Source organism: Panthera onca, chromosome C1 (assembly GCF_046562875.1).
Source record: "Panthera onca isolate mPanOnc1 chromosome C1, mPanOnc1 haplotype 2, whole genome shotgun sequence".
NCBI classification, from domain to species: Eukaryota; Metazoa; Chordata; class Mammalia; order Carnivora; family Felidae; genus Panthera; species Panthera onca.
The window spans coordinates 170,965,865-170,991,836 of NC_138346.1; the positions used below are offsets into that span (position 1 = coordinate 170,965,865).

General features: G+C 37.4%; 1 protein-coding gene across 3 annotated transcripts in view; it reads right to left on the minus strand.

Moving 5' to 3' along the window:
• PATJ (PATJ crumbs cell polarity complex component) overlaps positions 1-25,972 on the minus strand; it is a 361,686-nt gene that overhangs the window by 183,162 nt on the left and 152,552 nt on the right. For all 3 annotated transcript variants that reach the window (XM_078451845.2, XM_078451844.2, XM_078451846.2), the window contains exon 27: positions 17,523-17,619. In XM_078451845.2, coding sequence (XP_078307971.2) covers positions 17,523-17,619 — 97 coding nt within the window. The remainder of the gene's footprint in view (positions 1-17,522; positions 17,620-25,972) is intronic.

Genomic DNA, 25,972 nt, shown 5'->3' on the forward strand with positions numbered 1-25,972 from the left:
GTCAGTTTTTAAAAATTAATCAGAATAACCTTGTTCTAATGCAAATCATCTTCCTTTTTGATTATGGTGAAGTCACAAATAACAACAACAATAAGAAGTGTCCAGGAGATCTACTTCTCAATTACGAGTCTGAAAGGAGAGGCTACTACATGAACACAGTGTTAAGAATTTTGGCACTGAAACTCACTAGTATATCCTTGACAGTCTGATAAACTGCTCTACTTTTCAATTCCAGCTACAATACACAGGAAAGGAAATTTTTAGACGTTTCTTTCTAACATACAATTGCCTTGCACATGCAGATGTACCCTCACTCTCTCACTAAAGATAAATGCCTTAGCTTACTATTGTTCAAACCTTTAAAACAACATTCTGCACCAACACTAAACACTAAAACAGCTTAAGACTGCATTCCACAAGAGCCACAGATCACAGAGGCACAGATATCTTACCTGGGAAACCCCCTTGGACCATTGCTGTACCAGTGTTCCCTTCAGGGTATCTGCATTCCTGATAAACATTCAGTGCTGGAAGCAGCTGAAATCCTCACCAGACTCTGTCCTCTCTCTTCTGTCGACCTTGGGCCTATTTTTTCTCCCCCTCAGGTTTTATTCTCCTTTAGGGCAAGTTGTCAGTCTATTTCTATCATGAGAAGCAATCAATTAAGCTAATTTCAAGCGACCACTCAAGCTACCAGTCACATCTGTCAGTAGGTAGAAGCTGCCTGGAAAAGTATGCCGGGAGAAGCAAAATCCCTGGTTTCCCACATCTGACCCTCAGATGCTTCACACTGCCGATTGTGGCACTCAGTTACCCTGCTCACATCGGGATGATTGCTCTGTTCCAGAGCAGGAGGCAATATAAACACGACCGTTTATTTTGTGGCCAGCTTCAATTAATATCACTTTAATGACCCCGTTTTCCTGCTGAGAAACAGTGCAGCGCATTAGTTGCATCTTTCGAATGCAGATTAAAAGGAAACTGTGGTGGATTTTAGCCCATCTGAAGTGAATGAAACAGTCATCAACTTACTCTCTCCTTCTTGCTCACATCACTGAATCATTTTTATAACAAAGAAACTGGTGAACCGTACTGAACATGTGGTATCCCTAGCGAGATTCATTTGTGTCTCAGTAACGTTTTAAATGTGCAGTAAAGATTCTGTTTAAGCAGTCAGGTCTTCAAGTTACCTTTCAGGGGGACAAAAAAAATGTATCAAAAAAAAAAAAAAATAGAAGCTTCAGAAAAATCATTAGAAAAATGGTTGTAGTTTCTTAAACTTTTTTTTTTTTTTTTAAATGCCTCACTGCGTCCCCTCCTCCTTCCCATCCCCAGCACACCAGGACAGAATCAAGTAACTAACTGCAATTACTTCATGATTATCTATTAAGTACTATAGGGTTCTCTAACCTTTCTTTGTAAACTGTAGAATACCTGATCACCTCTCACGTGGATGAGTAATATTAAAATCCAGAACACCTGAACATAATTTAAATGCTTCTCAAAAGATCTTAAACAATATAATTTTTTATTTATACTTACAATAAATGCATCTCAATTCTATCAAGGGCTGGAGCTTTGGGAGTTTTCAGAACAAAAAATCCACTGAAATAGAAAGCGACGTTCACCAGTCTCCATCATAGGACCGGAATAAGAATTCTACTTATTTCACTTAATTAGAAAGATAAAGCGTTCAGAAAAGGATGATTAACTACAGGAAATGAGAAAAAGAATTTACATAAAACTAAAAAGTTAAAACTTGGCCTTTATTTCTTAATCTTTCCAATTTTGCATCAAAACCAAGAAACAAAACAAAGGAGGAAGCAAATAAATCCACAGATCTAATAAAAAGAACACGTAAATACTGCTAGAAGCTACTAATGAATGCTGTTTGCCTATTTGAAGTGATCATTCTTAACATTCCTTAAATCCCAGATAATAATTGCTGTTGATTGTAGTGACATCTATTGGCAAGGTAGAGATCAACTACAGAGTCCACAACAATACCAAAAAAAAAAAAGCAAAACAAAAATTTAAACCAAAATCTACTAGTTGCTCAATAAATCTCTGGTGACCATGAGTCCACTTCATGTTAAAAATTGGCAATGGTGTGAACAGGAAAGCACCAGAAGGGAAAGCTTAAATATGGCCCTGAACATCAAATGAGACCTACATTCTATTCTTGACCTCACAATAACTAATTTTGTGACTTTGGGCAAATTAATTACTCTGGGGTAGGGGGTGTCTTACGATTCTTAACTGTAAAATTAGACCAGATGAATTTTAGGGTTCTCAAATCCCAGCACCGTCAAGGAAGACATGAACACACTTTAATTCTATTCTTCAAAGTAATTTGCTATTTGATTGCCCTCCTCCTTTAACATAGATCTTTTCATAGTAAGTTTTCATTATCCTTTACAAATGAGATTCGTTTAAAAAAATTTATTTAGATATAATTGACTTTATCACATTATATTAGTTTTAGGTATACAACAATGATGTGATTTATATATATATTGCAAGGTGACCATAAAAATAAATCTAGTTAACATCTATCATTATACATTGTTACATTTTCTTGTGATAAAAGCTTTAAAGATCTACTCTTAGCAACTTTCAAATATACCATATAGTATTGTTAACTATAGTCACCACACTATACATTACCTCCCTAGGACTCACTTATTTTATAGCTGGAATCTTGTATTTTTTATTTTATTTATTTTATTTTTATATTTTATTATTTTTTTATTTTTTCAATATATGAAGTTTATTGTCAAATTGGTTTCCATACAACACCCAGTGCTCATCCCTAAAGGTGCCCTCCTCAATACCCATCACCCACCCCCCATCAACCCTCAGTTTGTTCTCAGTTTTTAAGAGTCTCTTATGCTTTGGCTCTCTCTCCCACTCTGACCTCTTTTTTTTTTTCCTTCCCCTCCCCCATGGGTTTCTGTTAAGTTTCTTAGGATCCACATAAGAGTGAAACCATTTGGTATCTGTCTTTCTCTGTATGGCTTATTTCACTTAGCATAACACTCTCCAGTTCCATCCATGTTGCTACAAAGGGCCATATTTCATTTTTTTCTCATTGCCACGTAGTACTCCATTGTGTATATAAACCACAATTTCTTTATCCATTCATCAGTTGATGGACATTTAGGCTCTTTCCATAATTTGGCTATTGTTGAGAGTGCTGCTATAAACATTGGGGTACAAGTGCCCCTATGCATCAGTACTCCTGTATCCCTTGGATAAATTCCTAGCAGTGCTATTGCTGGGTCATAGGGTAGGTCTATTTTTAATTTTTTGAGGAACCTCCACACTGTTTTCCAGAGTGGCTGCACCAATTTGCATTCCCACCAACAGTGCAAGAGGGTTCCCGTTTCTCCACATCCTCGCCAGCATCTATAGTCTCCTGATTTGTTCATTTTGGCCACTCTGATTGGCGTGAGGTGATATCTGAGTGTGGTTTTGATTTGTATTTCCCTGATGAGGAGCGACGTTGAGCATCTTTTCATGTGCCTGTTGGCCATCCGGATGTCTTCTTTAGAGAAGTGTCTATTCATGTTTTCTGCCCATTTCTTCACTGGGTTATTTGTTTTTTGGGTGTGGAGTATGGTGAGCTCTTTATAGATTTTGGATACTAGCTCTTTGTCCGATATGTCATTTGCAAATACCTTTTCCCATTCTGTTGGTTGCCTTTTAGTTTTGTTGGTTGTTTCCTTTGCTGTGCAGAAGCTTTTTATCTTCATAAGGTCCCAGTAGTTCATTTTTGCTTTGAATTCTCTTGCCTTTGGGGATGTGTCGAGTAAGAGATTGCTACGGCTGAGGTCAGAGAGGTCTTTTCCTGCTTTCTCCTCTAGGGTTTTGATGGTTTCCTGTCTCACATTCAGGTCCTTTATCCATTTTGAGTTTATTTTTGTGAATGGTGTGAGAAAGTGGTCTAGTTTCAACCTTCTGCATGTTGCTGTCCAGTTCTCCCAGCACCATTTGTTAAAGAGACTGTCTTTTTTCCATTGGATATTCTTTCCTGCTTTGTCAAAGATTAGTTGGCCATACGTTTGTGGGTCTAGTTCTGGGGTTTCTATTCTATTCCACTGGTCTATGTGGCTGTTTTTGTGCCATGTATTTTTTATTTTAAATGTTTTTTTTTAAGTTTGTTTTTCTTTATTTTTGAGAGACAGAGATAGAGCAAGCAAGGGAGGAGCAAAGAGAGAAAGAGAGAGAGGGAGACAGAATCCCAACCAGGCTCCATGCTATCAGTGCAGAGCCTGATGTGGGGCTATAACTCTCAAACAACCAGATCATGACCTAAGCCGAAATTAAGAGTCAGACGCTTAACCCACTGAACCACCCAGGCATCCATTTTATTTTATTTTTTTAAGTAGGCTCCACACCCAGTGTGGAGCCCAACTTGGGGCTTGCGCTCTCAACCTTGAAATCAAGACCTGAGCTGAGATCAAGTCGGATGTTTAACTGAATGAGCCACCCAGGTGCCCTACGGAAGCTTGTACTTTTACGATTTTAAACTCCTTCACCCACAAATGTGACTTTTCAATTTAAAATTATATTTGGGGCACCTGGATGGCTCAAAAAGTGTCTGACTTCAGCTCAGGTCATGATCTTGCGGTTCACGAGTTCGAGCCCTGCACTGGGCTCTGTGCTGTCAGTGCAGAGCCCACTTTGGATCCTCTGTCTCCCTTTCTCTCTGCCTCTCTCTCTCTCTCTCTCTCCCCCCCCTCTCAAAAATAAATATTTAAAATTATATTTAACTTTGAAATAACTTTATCAGGTTTTATTTTATATAATACATTAAATTCACCCACTGCAAGCATATACTTCATTGATTTTCAGTTGACTTACAGACATGTGCAACTCTCACCACAATCCAGCTTTAGAGCATTTCCACTACCTCAACAAATTCGATGAAGCCCAATCCCAGCCCCAAATCTAGGCAACGAATGACCTGCTTTTTATAGCTATAAATTTGTTTTTTATGGACATTCTATATAAAACTTTTTTTTTAAATTTTTTTTTTAACGTTTATTTATTTTTGAGACAGACAGAGACAGAGCTTGAATGGGGGAGGGTCAGAGAGAGAGGGAGACACAGAATCTGAAACAGGCTCCAGGCTCCGAGTTGTCAGCACAGAGCCCGATGCGGGGCTCGAACTCACGGACTGCGAGATCATGACCTGAGCCGAAGTCGGACACCCAACCGACTGAGCCACCCAGGCGCCCCTGGACATTCTATATAAATGGAATCTTATAGTATATAGTCTTTTGCACTGGGTTTCCTTTACTTTGCATAATGGTATATATAAGTATTTTGCTCTTTTTAACTTTTTTTCTACTGTATGGATATACAACACTATGTTTCTCTACTAGTTGATGCACACTTGGCTATGTCCAATTTTGAACTATTATGACTAACATTACAATTAATATACTTGTAGGAGTCTTGTGTGGACATAGGTTTTCATTTCTGTTGGATATATACCTAGCAGTAGAATTGCTAGATTGTATGGTAAACTTATATTTAACTTTTTAAGAAATGACCAAACTGTTTTCCAAAATGGTATATCATTTTACATTCCCACCAGCAGTGTATTAGGGTTCTAGTTGTAGAGTCCTTTTTTTTTTTTTTTTTTTTTTTAATTAAAATCTTGTGAAGGGGCACCTGTGTGTGGCTCAGACAGTTAAGCATCTGACTTCGGCTCAGGTCATTATCTTGTGGTTGGTGAGTTCGAGTTCTGCATTGGGTTTGTGCTGACAGCTCAGAACCTGGAGCCTGCTTCAGATTTTGTGTCTCCCTCTTTCTACCCCTCCCTGCTTGTCTCTCTCTCTTTCTCAAAAATAAAAATAAAATATTAAAAAAATTAAAATAATTCTTATGAATGTGTTGTGGTTTTAATTTGCATTTCTCTATAATTAGTAATATTGGGCATTTTTATGTGCTTCTTAGCCATCTATAGATCTTTGATTGAAATGTCATTTCAGTTTTGTACATTTTTAAAAATTGCATTGCTTGTTTTCTTATTGAGTTGTAAGACAAAATGGTTTTTCTCTTCCAAGCAAACATATTTTGTTATACAAAATTCAAGTGGATTAAGTAAAGTTGAAAGGACAAGATTTTTCTCAAAACTCCCCTCTCAAAGGAGTTAGTATACATGCTTTTGTACTTTTTTCAATTAAAAAATACTAGGGGTTCTGCAAAATTCAGCTTTGGTTGTAAAATTTTACTAAACTGCCATTAGGTACTGGCTTCAAGAAGGCCAAAGATCTGAAAGACACTCAGCATTCAGGCCCCTCTGAACCCATGCAGGATCAGTGATTCTGGGCATGGATTAACAATAGAAAATAAACTGTGTATTAATGGCAATAATTCAAACAAGGTTGCCATTTTGATTTACTGTTAATTCCTAGGTTAAAATTCTTGATGTAACTGAGACTGGAACATTTCTTTGTATGCCTGATATGTTCAAATTCTCTTGATTAATTGAAGTACAAATGTTCATCACTGTAAGAGTAACATACCACAGATAATTAAAGATGGGGGTGAAACCTGCTAACATTTTGATTTAAAAATAAAAATTGTGGGGGATACCTGGGTGGCTCAGTTGATCAAGTGTCCAACTCTTGGTTTTGGCTCAGGTCATGATTTCAGATTGTGAGATTGAGCCCCACATCAGGCTCTGTGCTGTCAGCTGCTTGGGATTCTCTCTCCATGGCTCCCCAGTTTGTATGAGTATGCTCTCTCTCAAATAAATAAACTTTTTAATTAAAAAAAATTAAAAAAAAAATTTAATGTTTATTTATTTTTGACAGAGAGAGAGAGAAACAGAGCATGAGCAGGGGAGGGGCAGAGAGAGAGGGAGACACAGAATCCGAAGCAGGCTCCAGGCTCTGAAGCGTCAGCACAGAGCCCAACGTGGGGTTCAAACTCACAGACCGCGAGATCATGATCTGAGCCGAAGTCGAAGTCGGACACTCAACTGACTGAGCCACCCAGGCGCCCCTTAATTAAAAAAATTTTAAAGGTTGGGGCACCTGAGTGGCTTAGTCGGTAACAGTCCAACTTTGGCTCAGGTCACGATCTCACGGTCTGTGGGTTCAAGCCCCGTGTCGGGCTCTGTGCTGACGACGCAGAGCCTGGAGCCTGCTTTGGATTCTGTGTCTCCTCTCTCTGTCCCTCCCATGCTCATGCTCTGTCTCTGTCTCTCAATAATAAATAAACATTAAAAAAATTTTTCTTAAATAAAATTTTTAAAGGTTAAATAGGAAAATATATTAAAAATTAATGTTAATATTAAAAGAATTAACTCTACAGAGAGCACTATAACTTTTGTGAATCAACAAATGTTTATAAATATTTAAATACTACAAGGCAGAATAAGAGAGATTAAGTCATGTTATAAGCTTTGTAGGACTGTTTGGAAAACTATCACTCATACTAAACAAAGTAATCTTTAAAAGCTAGATTTTTAGTTTTTAAATTCCATTTGGGCCATGAATTTTTCTCAAAAAACTCTATTTTGCCCACATTGGGAGGAAAAAAATTACAAAATCATATACAAAAACTTCTAGGATAATTCCATGTTTGGTCCAAAGAAAATATAGAAGAGAAAAATACTCAAGAAAAAGGAAGTATTCCAAAATGCTTTTCTCTTCCAGTGATCACAGATGAAAGTGGGAGAATAAGAGTGTCACATACAATGGTGATGAGGGTGATGAAGGAGCAGCCCAGTTGTATAGAGTTCTTAATAAAGTATTGATCCCACACAATAATATTAAACTTAGAAGATTTAACTTACAGGGGAGCCTGGGTGGCTCAATCTGTTGAGTGTCCAACTCTTGGTTTTGGCTCAGGTCATGATCTCGTGGTTTTGTGAATTCAAGCCCCACATTGGGCTCTGGGCTAACAGCCGGGGGCCTGCTTGGGATTCTCCCTCTCCCTTTATCTCTGCCCCTCCCCCACTCATACTGTCTCTGTCTCTCTCAAAGTAAATGAATAAACCTAAAAGAAAAAACTTTACAAACATTAAAAAAATTAAACTATAGTAATTTTTAGGTAAAATTTTAATATGTACATAGGCCAGAAATTTCATCCTGTATTGGCAATATTTGGCAAACACTGAAGAATGTTGTATTACTATTGATGATAATAAACAGTAGTAGCTCACATTCTGGAATACATCCTATGTGTCACTTCCTGTAGAAGGATGCTATATACATTAACTCTTCTAGTCTCTCAAAACAATCCAGTCAAAGGAGTACTATTATTATTTCCATCTTACAAATGAGGAATCCAAACAAAAGGATGCAACCTGTTTCAAGTCGAATGTCTAGAAATGTTTAGAGTAAGTAACTTAATCAAGGGCATTTTATAAATTACATATAATATATACTGCTATAATTGCTATTTGTGAAAAATGTAGAACACATCTTTGTAGGTATATGTACATATATTCACATGGGCATTGAATTCTTTAAGCTATTATCACTGGAAGGTGAATTATTCAGTCAAAGAATATGCACATTTAAATTTTTTATACATGCTGCCAAATGGGTCTCCAGAAAGAGGTACATGAATTCATATTCCTGCCAACAGTATATAAGAACTCCTATTTCTTTTTCTACCCTTCCCCCACTTGCTCTCTATCTCTCTCAAAATAAGTAAACTTAAAAAAACCTTAGATTTTTTTACAGTATTTTTATGTTTTCAGTGTTTAGAAGTAGACAGTATTCAGAATTAAATTGCAATTTTGATGAGAAATGGAGATCTCTACATTTTTCTCCCCAAATTATTATATACCCCATCATTTATCAAATAATCTATCCTATTTCTATTTCAAAAAATGTATTTTTTATGTTCTAAATTCTTGACATCTGGGTTTATTTCTAGACCATCTTTATTTGCAAATACTAAATGGATTTAATTACTGTAGTTTATTTATTTTATTTTATTTATTTGTTTTGAGAAAGAGTGAGAGCAGAGGAGGGGCAGAGAGAGAGGGAGAAAGAGGATCCCAAGCGGGCTCTGGGCTGACAGCAGCGAGCCTGGTGTGGGGCTCCAACTCACAAACTGTGAGATCATGACTTGAACCAAAGTCGGACACTCAACTGACTGAGCCACCCAAGTGCCCCTAATTACTGTAGTTTGAGCAAGGTTTCTAATCAGGAGTGCTCCCAGAACTTTGAGCAGAATAATTCTCCATTGTAGAGGACTATTCCATAAAATGCAGTGCTCTTGGCATCCTCATAAATGACAGTAGAACCCCCCATCCTGTGGACCAGGGGACACTGAGCAATGTGTGGAGATATCTGTGGCTGTCACCACAAGTTTGTGGAGAGAGAGCTCCTGGCATCAAGTGGGTAGAGACCAGAGATGCTGTTAAACATCTCACAATGCAGAAAACAGCCTCCTTCCCCACCCAACAAAGGATTATCTGGTCAAAATGGCAAGAGTGCCAAGGTTGAGAAAAGCTGATTTAGACAAGCAAAAACACTCTCACTCATTTCTGAAAGTTCCAGATTCAGTTTGAAAACTACCAATTTAGAATATATTCAGATACGAGGGACACTTTCCAAAACTGTGTAGTGTTTCATTTCCAAATCAATTTTCAATCAAATCCTCATATTTAAAAAAAAAAAGGAGGGGCTATATATATTTAGGAATTGGATTCAAATTATCTTAAAGACTAATTTAAAAATAATTGAAATCTTTAATATACTTCCTCTTCCAATCTGGAAAGGAACATGTCTCTAATTTTCCCCTGAATCTTCTTTAATAAAATTCCAGTTTTCTTTAAAAAAAGAAACTATAGAGGTTGTCAACCTGTGGTCCATGAATTCTTAAATGGGCTTCAGGACTTTCACTAAACAGGCAAAATGATGCCTACTCGAAATGAGGTAGGGGTGGGTGTGTGTGTGTGTGTGTGTGTATGGGTGAGTGAGTGTGAGTGTAGGTATGTGTGTGAGGGTGTGTGCACAGGTGACAATGGTTTTGTGTATCCACATACATTTTTTTGGGGGGGGGGGGGGAGAGTAGTTTTAGAGTTTTTGTCACAGTGCCAAAGAGTAAATGACAAACTTATGGATCACTGCCATGAGTTTCACATTTCTAATTGTATTATTCCTAGATATTTTCTAGTTTTTCTGTTATCACTATTAGAATATTTTTACAAAGGGGTGCCTGGGTAGCTCAGTGCATTAAGCATCTAATTCCAGCTCAGGTCATGACCTCGTGGTCTGTGAGTTCGAGCCCCGCATAGGGCTCTGTGCTGACAGCTCAGAGCCTGGAGCCTGCTTCGCATTCTGTGTCTCCCTCTCTCTCTGCCCCTCCCCCTCTCATGCTCGCTCTCTCTCTCTCTCTCTCTCAAAAATAAATAAACATTAAAAAAAGGGGGGAGAGAAAATTTTTATATTTTTAAATAGATGAAACTGATTAGCCAATATTTTCATATGTGCAACTCATATATAGCCTTACTTACTGTTGCCAAAAAGTTTTTTAAGGTTTTGAATTTTTAAGATTGACTACTATACCATCTGTGAATAATAATTTGTTCTCTAAATTTTTTTTTTTTTTTCCCCTGGGCAGAGGAGGTGAGATTTAAAGCACTGCTAGATTTGAGGACAGTAACATATCCTTGTCTTCTTCCAAATTTAGATGCAGATTTCAATTTTTGGTAAAAGGAAGGAGGGTTTGGGGCAGGTTCCCCAACCCAATCCATGGGAACACATGCAGAGTATCTACAAAATCTTTTTTAAAATTAAAATATATATGTGTGTGTATATATATATATATTTTAACGTTTATTTATTTTTGAGACAGAGAGAGACAGAGCATGAACGGGGGAGGGTCAGAGAGAGAGGGAGACACAGAATCTGAAACAGGCTCCAGGCTCTGAGCTGTCAGCACAGAGCCCAACGCGGGGCTCGAACTCACGGAGTGCAAGATCATGACCTGAGCCGAAGTCGGCTGCTCAACCGACTGAGCCACCCAGGCGCCCCTATGTGTGTATATTTTATATATGGATGTAAAGAATTTCTGAATAAATATGGGAGTGACTGCTAATGAGTAGGAATATTGTGGGGGATGGGTGATTAAAATGTTCTAACTGTTCTAAAATTGACAGTAGTGATGGTTGAAGAACTCTGTGTTAAAAGCCATTGAACTACATGCCTTAAGTAGATGAGTTATATAGTAATGTGGATTATATCTCAATGAAGCTGTATTTTCTTTTTTTTTTCTTTTCTGATTTTATTTAAGAAATCTCTATACCCAACCTGTGGCTCATACTCATGACCCCAAGGTCAAGAGTTGCATGTTCCTTCAACTGAGCCAGCCAGGTGCCCTAAAGCTGTAATCTTCTAAAAAGGCATCCCCTCTAAACATTAAAAAAATTTTTTTTTTAATGTTTATTTATTTCTGAGAGAGAGAGAGAGAGAGAGAGAGAGAGAGAGAGAGAGAGAGAGTCAGAGTATGAATTGGGGAGGGGCAGAGAGAGAGAGGGAGACACGGAATCTGAAACAGGCTCCAGATTCTGAGCTGTCAGCACAGAGCCCAATGCGGGGCTTGAACTCACGAATCATGAGATCATGACCTGAGGCGAAGTTGGATGCTTAACCGACTGAGCCACCCAGGCGCCCCTGGCATCCCCTCTAAACTTTAACCAAAATAAATTCTTTTTACCAAATATTATATTAGAACATATAATTTTATGAGGGTGGGGAAGGAATCAGAGCAAAAGAAAAAAAAATTGAGGGGGAAAAACAAAGCACCTAAGGAGAGTATGCTATTCTGAAATTAAAGTATAAAAAAAAAGGCTTTAAGAGGCCTTCAGCATGCAGTTCCATTCATCTCTGCTATACCATTTAAAAGCCAAGTGTCAGAGAAGTCAATTATATTCTGAGTTTCTAGAACCTAATATACATCAAGAAACATGTCTACTGTATGATTCTCATTGCTTCTCTATGATTATGCTCTTATAGGTTACAAAAAGTCATTCCAAAACCTTCTGCTCCTTGATGTTTAAAAATGTAGTTTAAATAATGAATACCAACAGGTTAGAAAGACTGGATATAAAAGCGTTTAATGTCTGGGATCAAAAGTGGGACTTTTTCTAGATAGTGGCTTCTCTCTGTGGGGATCACTCCTTTTAGATAAGGTGAGGGGTGGCATATTGGCAAAGAGAAGGCAAGTTGCTCTGGACAGAAGGCTCTGAAACTAGATGGATGGCACAGCTCAGTAGAAAGACTATCTCTAAAGCACTATGAGCGGACCTGGATTTTCATCACACCCCCAACATCACTATCCAAGTTACACACCCTCTGTCATTAATTTGTCCCAAATACGGAGTTTCTATAATGTGCCAGGCCCAAACAGAGAGGATCACTCGACTCATGGAACTTGAAGGGAAAGACAAACTAATAATCACATAAATAATCACATTTCATTGTGTTATAAAAAAAAATACAAGAATATATATTAGAATGAGGAATGAGGCAAGGTTTTCCAAAGAAGGTGAGATTAAGCTGAAATCAGCCCAAAGACAAGATATCCTTTTAGAGCTCTTCTGTAAATCAAAAGAGAAAGCATTTAAAGAATTGGGGAAATGTATGACACATAGTAGGTACTCAATAAATTGTGACTACAACTATATAGCCACTAAAATTGTGGCAATAAAAATGCAAAGGAAGCTACAAATGTGGGAGAAATTGATAATGAAGATTAACTGAGGAAGAGAGACCACAAACAGACGTGAAGCTTCAGTCTGGAGTAAGGGCTTTATGAAAAATTGAGAATATAAGGAAAAAGGTCAGCCTTCAGGAAGAAAACACATTTTGTTTTGCACAAAAGATTTAAAATGCTAGAAGAAAAAAAGACATCATATCTTTCTGGCAGCCAACTGAAAACATGTCAGGATGTGAAAGAGGATGGCTAAAAATGAAGATTTGAAAGTCACCATGTGATAGTCAACTGAGTGACACTTCATGCCCTCAGTGATCTTAAACCTTTGTCAAGACAATCTAGTTTTTAATTCAGGTATTAAAGACAATTACCATAAAGTTAAGTTGGAAGTTCTCTACATTGGCAACTTCCCTTGGATAAATCCTGTCGGTGTGATAATAGTAGTTTTCAATAGCTAAGCATTTATGTGGATACTGTTTCTTAATTCATAATTGTTTCATAATCCTTAATTAAAATGTCAGCACTTTTTGGGGTGCCTGGGTGGCTCAGTTGGTCAAGTGTCCAACTTCGACTCAGGTCATGATGTCACGCACGGTTCATGAGTTCGAGCCCCATGTCAGGCTCTGTGCTGACAGCTCAGAGGCTGGAGCCTGCTTCGGTTTCTATGTCTCCCTCTCTCTCTGCCCCTCCCCTGCTTGTGCTCTGTCTCTGTCTCTCTCTCTCTCAAAAATAAACATTAAAAAAAATAATTAAAAAAAATTTTCAGCACTGTTCATTCAATTGATGGTTAGAAGCCTTCCTATAATTAGATACCAGAATGTCATGAATTATGCTCAACTATGCAAGATAAAGGATCTATAATATAAATAGCTATTATGTACCATACTATCTATATTAGTTGTCACATCTAATTCTCACAACAATCTGTACAGTATTTTATCAAGTATTCTTTTTCTTCTTAACAATTTTATGTTGTTAAGTTCAATGGTTACTTCCATGATTCTAACCTCCATAAACTCTCAGCATCATTCCATATTTGGCTACTGAAGTTCAGGGACAGAGGCCTTCTTGAAACATATTCTTCTCTTAAACTGCCTAACTCTACAATCTCCTGGAAATGCTAGTGTGCTAGGATGCTCCTTTGCTGGCTCGTGAGGCCCATGCTGGGTTAGCTTCCTGTTGTTGTCTATACATCAGTCCTAAGTAAACTCACCAGCTCCCATGACTTAAAATACTACCTAGATCAATAGTTTTCAGAATATGGTCCCTGGATGAGGAGTATCAGCATCACTTGGGAAATAATTAGGAATGCAAATTATCAAGTCCTCCCGGATGTAAGGAATCAGAAATTGGGAGGGGGCCCAGCAGCTAGTGCTTTTAACAAGCTCTTTAGATGCTTCTGATGACTCTGAAGTTTGAAAGCCAGACTTCTAGATTAGTGTTTTCCATACTACAGGTTGCAACTTATTAAACAGTCAAGAAATAAACTGAGTTGCAAACAGCATTTTAAAAAATGAAATAGAGGGGTGCCTGGGTGGCTCAGTAGGTTAAGCGACAGACACTTGATTATGGCTCAGGTCATGATCTCACGGTTCCTGATTTTGAGCCTCACATCAGGCTCTGGGCTGACAGTACAGAGCCTGCTTGGGATTCTCTCTCTCTCTCCCTCTTTATCCGCCCCTCCCCTGCTCATGCTCCCTCTCTCTCTCTAAATAGATAAACTTAAAAAAAAAAAAAAAGAAAAATAATAAAGTTCTTTCATATGTTATAAAGGTAAGTAATATTTTGTGAAACTTTTATTTCAATTATATATGCATGTAAGTGTGTGTGTGTGTGTGTGTGTGTGTGTGTGGGCACATCTATACCCGATTGTTAAGTAAGATATAGGTTACCATGGATCACAGTCTGATTAAAACTCAGATCTATAGGATTATATGAGCTCTTTGTATGTCTGGCTCCTTCTTGTCACTTTGGTCTTATCTTGGCCGTTGTTTCCTATTCTACTTAATGTTGACTCCTGCAAAGCATTTATTCTCACTACTTTGTTTTATTTTAGTTATTCAGACTATTTATCAATATTTAATCTATCTCATTGTTTATAATCTTTCTCTCCTACTAGAATATAAGCCAATGAGAGAGATCTTGTTCCTCTGTCATGTTCCCAACACCTAGAACAATCTCTGCCCACCTATAATATCCACTCAAAAATGAAGTTTATAAAGAAGTAATTACCAAAGATCACCTAAGTTAGATTGTAACTACACTTTAAAATCCTATGTGTCTCATGTCTGTGACCTAATACAATCATCACTTTCTAGTGGGCCTAAGGCTTGGATTCCAGCCATCCACTTCATAGTCCTGGACCATGGGAAAGTCAGAAAATCATACTTTCACAACCGTTAAAAAGAAATGCTTAGATTTGGGACAGTAAGAATCTGATAAAACAGTGAACCAATCTACTTTTAGTTTTGGATGGATGAGCAGAGTAGTCATTTAATAAGAGTTAAGGAACAAAGAAAAAAAGCCATGGGATCCACTTCACAAAGAAATATAAGAAGCTAGAGGGTTTAGGCTCACCTATATTTAAAATGTGAACCATCTAATACCCCATATGGTTCAAACCCTTCTGAAGAAAGGGAAAAGTACGCTGGGAAAATAAAATTAGGGAGCAAAACAAATGGAAAGTCATATTCACAGCCTAAATATATTTGCTGGAGAATCTGTGAAACTTTACAGTTGGATGACTTAACAATTAGAAGTTTTTTCTGCATTCAGTGTAAAATGGCGTTTCCTGAACCCCACTAATATGTGAATGTGTTTGTGCACATGTATGAAAAACATGTATGCCAACTTGGAACTTTGGGGAGGGTGCTACTGTCTTATGGCATCAAAGCCATATTTACTGGATAATCTTAACCACTTTGTACCTACTTCTGCTATACTAAATGAGATTTAAGTAACAGGAAGTATAGATGATAATACAGGCTCTGGAATCAGAGAGTCTGGGTTCAAATTCCATTTCCACTACTTACTAGCTGTGTAACTTTGGAACACATTCCTTAATTTTTCTGAGCCTCAGTTTCTTTATTTGTATAATTAGAGACCTCACAGGTTAGTTGTTAGACGTTAACTGAGTTAATAATAGATAAAGGCCTGACATATGGACACCAGAGTGTTTACTTGATATCACATCCTTATACTAAGCTCTTTAAATGCTTTTCTCCTCAGGTTATAACTACGCTGTGAAGAAGGTTATCATAAGACATCCCTTCCCCCACTTATAGATGAGCAAGTGTGAGCCATGAAGGAGTTAATTCACTTGTCCCTGAATTCACAAATAGAACTAGGATTAGAACATTGTCTTTATCACATGCCTAAACCAGATTTCCTAACTATGCAAATATGGGCATTCTAGCATCCTGGAAATTATGAATAACCAACAAGTATCTCCACTCTGCTGCAGCTGTCCTAACACCTATATCAGAACAAGGGATTATGGTACACATGTGCATACACATATCAATCATATCCATCAGTGTAACTCTCCAGAAGAGGTTGAGAACCAAAACACTACAGCACACTTGTCATATTTTGTTCCAATGCCTTTGTACGCTCCCTTCCAAGTTGGTGACCCCAATAAAACTATTTATTTCATAACAGACTCAATACCGTTAGTAAAAAGCAGTTGGCTTTTAACAAAGATTTGTGGAATAAATGAAGAAAATGCTGCATGAGAAAGGGCTCTTTAAAACCACAAAGTGCAAATCAAGTTTTTATAAAGCCAACTAAATGATTATAAACATATCTATTTATATTTTAATCCACACACTTATTACAGTATTTGGGAAAATACCGTTACAAAATCAACTTAACAATAATTATTAGTAAGAGCTATAATACTTGTTGAAATTTCACTGTTTGACAAGCCAAAGGCTTTATCACCTTATTTTAATCTTCACCCCCAACCCTGGGAAGTAAGAACCATGATTTTTATACAAGAGGGCATGCTGAAGGTCATACACTAAGAAGTCCTGCAGTCAGAATTTTAACTCTTTCGATTTCTCTATCAAACTCCTTTTTTAAATCGTGGAAGGAACAAGGTTATTTTTAAAAGAACATATATAAATACGTATTTCACAAACCATAAAGTTCACCCATTTAAATACATAATCCTGTGGGTTTTACTAAATTCACAAAATGTGCAACCATCATCACAATCTAATTTTAGGGTATTTTCATCACCCTCCCCAAAGGAAATTCCATGTACAATAGCAATCAGATCTAACTGTATATACTTTACATGCATAAAAGAAATGCAAATTCTTTTAAATAAAGCCTCCATTAAATACATGTATGAATGTATATTTGATACAGCTAATGCAAAGAAAATCATGAAAGGAATTCTAAAGGAGAATATGACTCCAGCCTTCTGTAATTTTGCATTAGCAACATCACCATCGGTTTGAATACAGAAAGTCATCAAGAGCTGGCATCCACATCCAACTCTGCTTATTGTGGGTCAAAGTGCAAGTTAAAGGACTTCTTAGCATTTTTCCGTTCACAACCAAATAGTAACAGTAGGAGGAAATGTAGATAAAATACTGTATAACCCGTTGCCTTTGACATTCACTCTACTATTAGTATTAAAGGAGGAAAGTTTAGTAAATTAAGTGAAAAATTAAGGAGACGTAAATTGTCTTTTTCAGCATGACATGCTAATACACATTTTCTAAGAACCCACAGAATGGCATTGATAACTGACAGCCATCATGAAAGCACAATTTAATAAATTCTGCATTCACTGCAAAGAATGAAAAGGAACTCACTGTCGGTAAATGCATATTCTTCATTTTCGTCACTGTCATCAGACAGAGCTTTATAAGGAGGTGGAAGTTTCATTGGAGGTGGAGCGGTTCCTGGTCTCTGAAAATGCAAAATTTGAGAGAAAGGTTAATTGCCTTTGCACAGTCCTCTTCCTCAATGACAAACAGGATAAGAAGATAATCTAAATATTTTGACTGTATCCAATTTCAGTCACATAAGAAGGGCTGTGAAACAAATACAATTTGTCTTCTTATATTTATGTTATTATGTAAGTGACCCTGTGATATAAACATACTACTATAGAAAAATAGGAATTCAAAAGCAACATTTAAGACGGTTGACCTGCCCAGAAGAATACATTCCTTTCCCCAGTGAGAATGCCAATTATATATATTTTATTTACAGTTATTAACCAAATAATTCAAATGAAAGACATTTCAAAATCAATGTAAAAACTATCCACTATATTAATTCTATAACTATTTAAACTGTTTACTCAATTGCAGAAGACACAGATCTCATTCTTATATAGTTGAAATGAAATACCAAGATTTTCTAACTGTAAAAATATTCATCTGTAATTTGCAGATAGTCAACATACACATTTTAAGGTTTTAAAAAACAAATCTTTATGATGAATACTTTTTTGTATTTCTGTAGACGTATTCTTTAAATTTAGCCACCAAATGATACAGCATATAAATATCTGCCTCAGACTTAAAGTAGAACGGAACTCTACGGTCAGATTACCTTCACAGAATGTAGACATTTTCTTGAACGCTGGGAAAAATAAAACATGCTAAAGTTTACGGAGAGATCCAAGCTGCTAAAAAGAATAGGAGCTGATAGATCCAAGCACTCCACAAATATCAAAATAACTAGATTAAGATTTGTTTGCTACAGGGTTTCAATAGAGTACATTCAATTATGCTTTATATGACAAAACCACTAATGGCAGGATACAATCCAGTAAATGTCCATTACAGAAAGCAGGCCTGTAATAAATTCCTCCAAAGCAGAAAACATTACCTGAGATCCACAAAGAAAAACACACACCCAAATTTATTTAAGATTAAGCAACAAAAGAATACAGAAGTGTGATCATGCTACGTCTTTATTCTTGCTTGAAAAAACTTAAAAGTGGGTTAACTGAAGAGTCAAGAAGTAAACCTTTTCCTCTGAACCAGATCATTCTAGGTCTAAGACAATACTTGGGACAAGGACAGACAGCTTTTAATATTAAGAGATATGAACTCTTTAATGTCATTTAAAAAACATATTTAAGAGGAAACTGTTACACCACTGATTTTATTAAAATTAACTTCTACGAACACTTTTTTAATTTATTTTTTAAATTTACATCCAAGTTAGTTAGCATACAGTGCAACAATGATTTCAGGAGTAGATTCTTTAATGCCCCCTTACCATTTAGCCCCCCCCACCGCCCGTCCCACAACTCCTCCACTAACATTCTGTTTGTTCTCCATATTTAAGAGTCTCTTATGTTTTGTCCATCCTCCCTGTTTTTATATTATTTTTGCTTCCCTTCCCTTATGTTCACCTGTTTTATATCTAAAAGTCCTCATATGAGTGAAGTCCTATGATATTTGTCTTTCTCTGACTAATTTCGCTTAGCATAATGCCCTCTAGTTCCATCCATGTAGTACCAACACTCAGAATATAGGATAAGCATGTCCTGGTCACCCTATCGTTTGATTGTGGGTTGCCAGATACCTGGGGCATATTTCTACTGCTCATAAGGGAAGGTTGTAGGGAGGGCCAGGCTCTCTTGGTGGCAATGAAGGATGGAGCAAGGGACATACAAGGAGGCCAGGTGAATATAATCTCCATGAGAGCAGAGAATAGTAGTGTGGTATCCTTAGTTGCAAGAACAGTGCCTGGTATAAAGCAGGTCTCCCAACACTATAGTCCGAATGAGCAAATAAGTGCTTGCCAGTCATGCTGCTTAGGTCTAACATATTAACTTCTAGAAAAATGACAGTAATGGAAAAGGTTCTTGTCCAATAGCATTGCATAGTAATTTTGTCTGGTAGAGATGCAAATTATTTTAGTCCTGTAAAAAGGATAACTCCAAAGGTTATAGCTTTATTGCCCTGTCAAGATGTTAACCAGTTTTGTATCTAAATTTGAATCTTACTCATGCATTCTCTGAACAACTAATAAATACTTCACTCTCTCCAATTCTCTCAGAACCAGGCTATCTTGGTGGTTCCCTCCTTAATGAGGTAAGTAAATAACTGGCCCTTGTACATATTACATAATTTCATAGGTCACTTGGGCTGTGAATTATTTCCCATTAGCAGGAGTAGTAAATGGAGTTTGGGTTTTACAGTCTGACAATTTAGTGGTATTTGAGGACTCATTATATATTGGTTCTACGGGGATCCATTCTCCAGGTTGAGAGACAATTGAAAATAGGTTGTTAGTCCTTATTTCCCTGTTGGTGTTTTTGTACAATAACAGGTCTTGAGTCCACTGGAAAGAAAAGCTTTCTGACATGAAGACCAGTGGGTATGTACATTTCTATCTACATTTGTCCTATGGCTCAAGCTATAGGGTAGAAGCCGAAAAATCTCTGCGTATCTGAAAGTGAGAAAAGCCCCTACCCTCTCATTGTGAGAAATATTTTCCTACCTTCAGAGGGTGCTAATAAATTAGAAAAAAAAAAAAAAATCTCTTTCTGATTGGTTTATACAGACTAATAAGCATTATTTAAATCTAATATTCCCAGTTTTCCAGAAAATAGTAAAACTAACCTCACATGACCTTAGATGTGTCAGCCTTTTAACTGAAAACCAAAATACCTTTCCATAGAAACCACAAACTCAGAGGCATTTTAATATAACAATTCAGATTCACAAAATCAAAGTGATTTGGTGAATTTAGAAACAGCTATACTTTCTCCCTAATATCCTTGATCTTACTGATGTGGAGTATAAAGCAAAATAAGACTAAAAACATTTATACCAATGTTGCATGATCCCCACATGTCTACATGCCACGTATGCATACATATAATATATAAAAGAATATCACAAATATTTACACATTGCAGAGTATTGTCAGCCAATTCTAAGACCTAGCACAATGTGGAGTATAGTGATAGAAAACTGTATCACCTGTTACTGTTAAGAATAATCAAAGAGCACATCTTGTAACACTCTAAGTGCCACCAGGAGGGTCACAAAAGATCATTCTGATCTTTGCAAAAACCTTCATGAGGTTCTCCTTAGCCCCAGACTCGAGCAAGTCCAGATTTCTCACTTGAAATAGATGTGAGTCTTAACATCAACCTTATGAAGGAATAATTTACATACAATAAAATGTACTCATGGGGTGCCTGGGTAGCTCAGTTGGTTAAGCTTTCGATTTTGGGTCAGGTCATGATCTTGCGGTCCCTAAGTTCAAGCCCTGTGTTGGGCTCTGTGCTGACAGCTCAGAGCCTGGAGCCTGCTTCAGATTCTGTGTCTCCCTCTCTCTCTGCCTCTCCCCCAGCTCATACTCTGTCTCATTCTCTCTCAAAAATAAATAAATGTTAAAAAAAATTTTTTTTTAATGTACTCAGTTTACGTACTTACTTGGTATAGATACATTTTTATAAGTTTAACATGACTGTATTTTTTTTTAATGTTTATTTACTTTTGAGAGGGCCAGAGAGAGAGAGAGAGAGAGAGAGACAGAGACAGAGACAGAGACAGAGCGAGAGCAGGGGAAGGGCAGAGAGAGAGGGAGACACAGAATCTGAAGCAGACTCCAGGCTCTGAGCTGTCAGCACAGAGCCCGACGTGGGGCTCAAACCCACAAACCATGAGATCATGACCTGAGTTGAAGTCAGACACTCAACTGACTAAGCCTCCCAGACGCCCCTAACAAGACTGTATTTTTAAGGACTATTATGTTTGGTTGGACACAATATTTGCATTTGGGTAGTACATAAAAAGAAAATAAAGAGAACAACAGGAGACTACTTCTCTGTGAAAGAACATCTCCTACTTGTATCAGCGTCCATGACTCCTTTAGAAAAAGAGTATATGAAGTAACACTGAAGCAAGTTTTAGAAGGAAAATGCCAAGGAGTTACAAGCATATAGTGAGTATTAGTATGTCTATGAATCCTGATCTGTCATTTCACACTCCGTGATGAAAAGCAGCCAAAATTTAGATTTCTAGCCTACACCTTTCCTAGTATTTGGTTTCAGGTGACATTTATTGTCTCTCTTAAGGTTGTAATTCTAGAGAATAAGCACTGCTTTTGTATTGAGGAAACAATGCATAAAAGGAATTTTATTTTACCTTATTTTATGAGAGAGTGTGAGCAGGGGAGAGGGGAAGAGGGAGGGAGGGAGGGAGGGAGGGAGAGGGGGAGGTAGAGAATTTCAAGCAGGTTCCACTCTTAGCATGGAGCCCAACGCAGGCCTCAATCCCATGGCTTAAGGACCATGACCTGAGCGGAAACCAAGAGTCGGATGCTCAAACGACTAAGCCACCCAGATGCCCCTAAAAGGAATTACTTCTAATGATGACAATTTTAAAGGAGATTTTTATTTTATTTTATTTTATTTTATTTTATTTTATTTTATTTTATTTTAATTATACAAAATTTATTGTCAAATTAGTTTCCATACAACACCCAGTGCTCATCCCAAAAGATGCCCTCTTCAATGCCCATCACCTACCTAAAGGAGATTTTTAAAGAGATAATATAATTTGTAATCATCTGACCTCCCAACTTTGGGAAGTCTGTCTGCCTGTGCTCCCATAGTATCCCAGGCATGCTTTTTTCATCGCAATTGTACTTTTGGTTATTTCACTATGTGTCACATTCATCTGTGCACCTCTTGGAGTAAAGGTGCTTTGTTATTTTAGAATGTAGTATAGTGCTTAGCATGTAAACTATAATTTCAGATAAGAGACATGGTAAGGTACATCCTGTAACCACTGAAACATCATCCCGTAAGGGGAGATGCTGATACTGATCAGACTTCTCTCACTGCAAAGTTAACTCAGTGGTTAGTCATTCTCTGAACCAAAGAACTCAGCTGGACAGAACTTCACTGACTTTTGGTACTACCAAGCTCTAACTGGATTTTTTTTTTTTTTTTCTGAATGCAAATATCCTGGTTTCTTTGAGACTCAATTTAGTTTAATGGAACAGGCCAAAGTTGGTAAGAATCATATATTTATCTTTCTCTTTCCTAGGATCTTATGTGGAATTATCCTGAATCACCTAACTACCTGTTCCCCAAACCAATTAAGTTAGTAACCAGTTTATTCATATGTGTGTGGTTATTATCTGTGTCCCCACAGACTAATCCTTTCCCTGCTTCCTTTATGATTTCATCTCCCTGGACTGCTCTGCACAGTAGTAATGGGCCACACTATGGGTTTCCAGCAGACATTTGAGAAGAGCTCAGATCTTTGAATCAAGATACAAATTAACAAAATTCCAACAACAGAATAGACTAAATATTCTGAGAAAACCACCTTAACCACACAAAGATGACAGATAAAATTTCAAAAATGTGTTTTTGCAACATATGACTGAAACCAGAAACGACCATAAATCCCAAATCAGAAGGTCAAGTGGTGCACAAGAAGGTGGCACTTGCCCAGAGGGCATGTGCCAATTCTTGGTGACGTAAAGCCAGAGATTTTTTATTTTGTTTTTATTCATTCAACAAGTATGTACGTACTCTGTGTCTGTTAAGCACCAGGCAGTGTTTTGGGCAATGGGATAGGGCAATATTGAGATAGATGAGCTCCCTGTCTTCATGGAGTTTCTTTTCCAGCCCCCTTCCAATGCCACATTTTGTGGGTCTTCATGTCTTGTCCCCAAATTGCTTTAGGTGGCAGTCACTAAACTCTATATTGTTTGCCTTGCCCCAGCTAGAATGTAAGCTCCCAGAAGGGCAGGGACTTTTTGTCTGTCTTTAAAAACTTCACTGTGATACACTGACATAAAAAACTGCACACATTTTAAAGTATACAATTTGAATTCATCATCACAATCATGATAATGAATATAACCATCAATCCCAAAAGTTTCTCCATGCTTTGTCTTAATCCCTCCTTCTGGCCCCTTTCCCTGGTGCCCCATTCTCATAATCTCCTTTTTGTCAGCATTGGTTTTATATTCTAGACATTTAATCCCTTCAAATGAAGGCTATTACTTGCAAAAGGCTGAGAAAGATTTCTGCAAGTAATGACCTAGATTCCTCCACATAATATTTCTAGAAGCAAAAACTATGGTCTTCCAGAATCTACATATTATCTGTGTCTACCAAAAGGTGCCAAAATCAAACTAGAATCCTGAACACACAGCATATGCTGATAACCTGACTATAATCTATGTGATTAAAATCTGAATTCAAAGAAGGTAACCAACCAGGTTAAAACAATTCTATAATTTGGTAAGGGAACTATGCTACTTTTTCTTATCCTTTTCAAGAACCCTTCCTCCCAAATCCTTAAGGATCCTTGAATGATCCCCACATACATGTCTATAAATAAATGTTCAAACTCAGTTATAGCTTTTTTTTTTTTTTTAAACAGGGTGAAACCTGCAATGAGTGAAGTTAAAGACAAATCGAACCAACAAACCAAAATCTTGACTACAGAAGATAGTTGGGATATTTCCTGACCCTGGCCTTAAGTTGATGTAGAAGGAAAAAAAAGAAAAAGAAAAAGAAAAAGAAAATAGGAAAACGGTGTTCCCTGAGAATTTCTTACAAGCCCAGACTCACTCAGGCTAGAGACCTGAATTTATTCTGTATGTGGCTGAAAAAATTTAAAGCCAAAAACCAGGCAAATACAAAAAGAGAGCTGGACCAGACTCAGTGATATTAGATGAAATATATGTTATAGCATTATTATATAATGCCACATAGAGTAAAGGTATAAAAATTTAAAATATGTACACACCTAATAAATGAACTTTAAAAGATATTAAATAAAAACCATATAAGGGGCGCCTGGGTGTCTCAGTCGGTTGAGTGTCTGACTTCAGCTCAGGTCACGAGCTCACAGTTTGTGAGTTCCAGCCCCGTGTTGGGCTCTGTGCTGACAGCTCAGAGCCTGGAGTCTGCTTCAGATTCTGTGTCTCCCTCTCTCTCTGCCCCTCAATTGCTTGCTCGCTTGCTCTTTCCCTCTCTCTCTCTCTCTCTCTCTCTCTCAAAAATAAATAAAACGTTAAAACATTTTTTTAAAAGTAAAAACTTAAAAAAACATACAACAAATAGACTGATTTTACTATCAAATGGGAGATTGTTAGATTGCCCTGACCCCCTTCCAAAATACATCAGTAAGTACAACGAATATCTGAGTAACTTAACTAACTACTTTGCCCTAGTGACTTTGTATATAAACCCATACCCAATAACTATTAATGCTAGGGGTGCCTGGCTGGCTCAGTCACTGCAGCATGTACTCTTGATCTTGGGGTTATGAGTTTGAGCCCCACTATGGGTGTAGAGGATACTTAAAAATAAAATCTTAAATTTTTTTATCCTATTCCTTTATGTTTATTTATTCATTTTGTGAGAGAGAGAAAGTGAGCACACCCATGGGGAAGGAAGGGGCAGAGAGAGAGGGGGAGAGAATCCCAAGCAGGCTCTGGGCTTTCAGCACAGAGCCCAATACAGGGCTCGATCTCCCCAACTGTGAGATTATGACCTGAGCTGAAATCAAGAGCCAGACACTTAACTTAGCCACCCAGGCACCCCTTATCCTATCATTTTAATCACAAATATACATTTATAATAAACAGAAAATGTGATAGGCCATAAGAAGTCTCAGCTAATGCAAAAGAGTATTACATAGGAGCACCTGGATGTCTGACTCTTGATTTTGGCTCAGGTCATGATCTCACGATTCCACAGTTCGAGCCCTACCATCAGGCTCCGTGCTTAGAGCCTGCTTGGGACTCTCTCTCTCTCTCTCTCTCTCTCTCTCTCTGCCCCTACCCTGCTTGCACTCTCTTTCTCTCTCTCTTTACTTTCTCTCTCTCTCTCTCTCTCTCTCTCAGAAATACACTTTTTTTTTTTTTTAAAAAGAGAGAGATAACAAAAGGAACACAGCTGCTTCCATTAAAAAAAAAAAAAAAAAGAGTATTGGGGTGCCTGGGTGGCTCAGTCGCTTAAGCATCTGGCTTCAGCTCAGGTCATGATCTCACAGTCCATGAGTTTGAGCCCCAAGTCGGGCTCTATGCTGGCAGCTCAGAGCCTAGAGCCTGCTTCAGATTCTGTGTCTCCTTCCCTCTCTGCCCCTCCCCTGCTCATGCTCTCTCTCAATCTCAAAAATAAATGAAAACATTTAAAAAAAATTTTTTAAAAAGAGTATTATATAAACCACAATCTCTGATTATAACTGAAATCCATGAGAAAATAAAAGGTTTTTAAAAATAGTCATATGGAAATTTAAAAATACATTTCTAA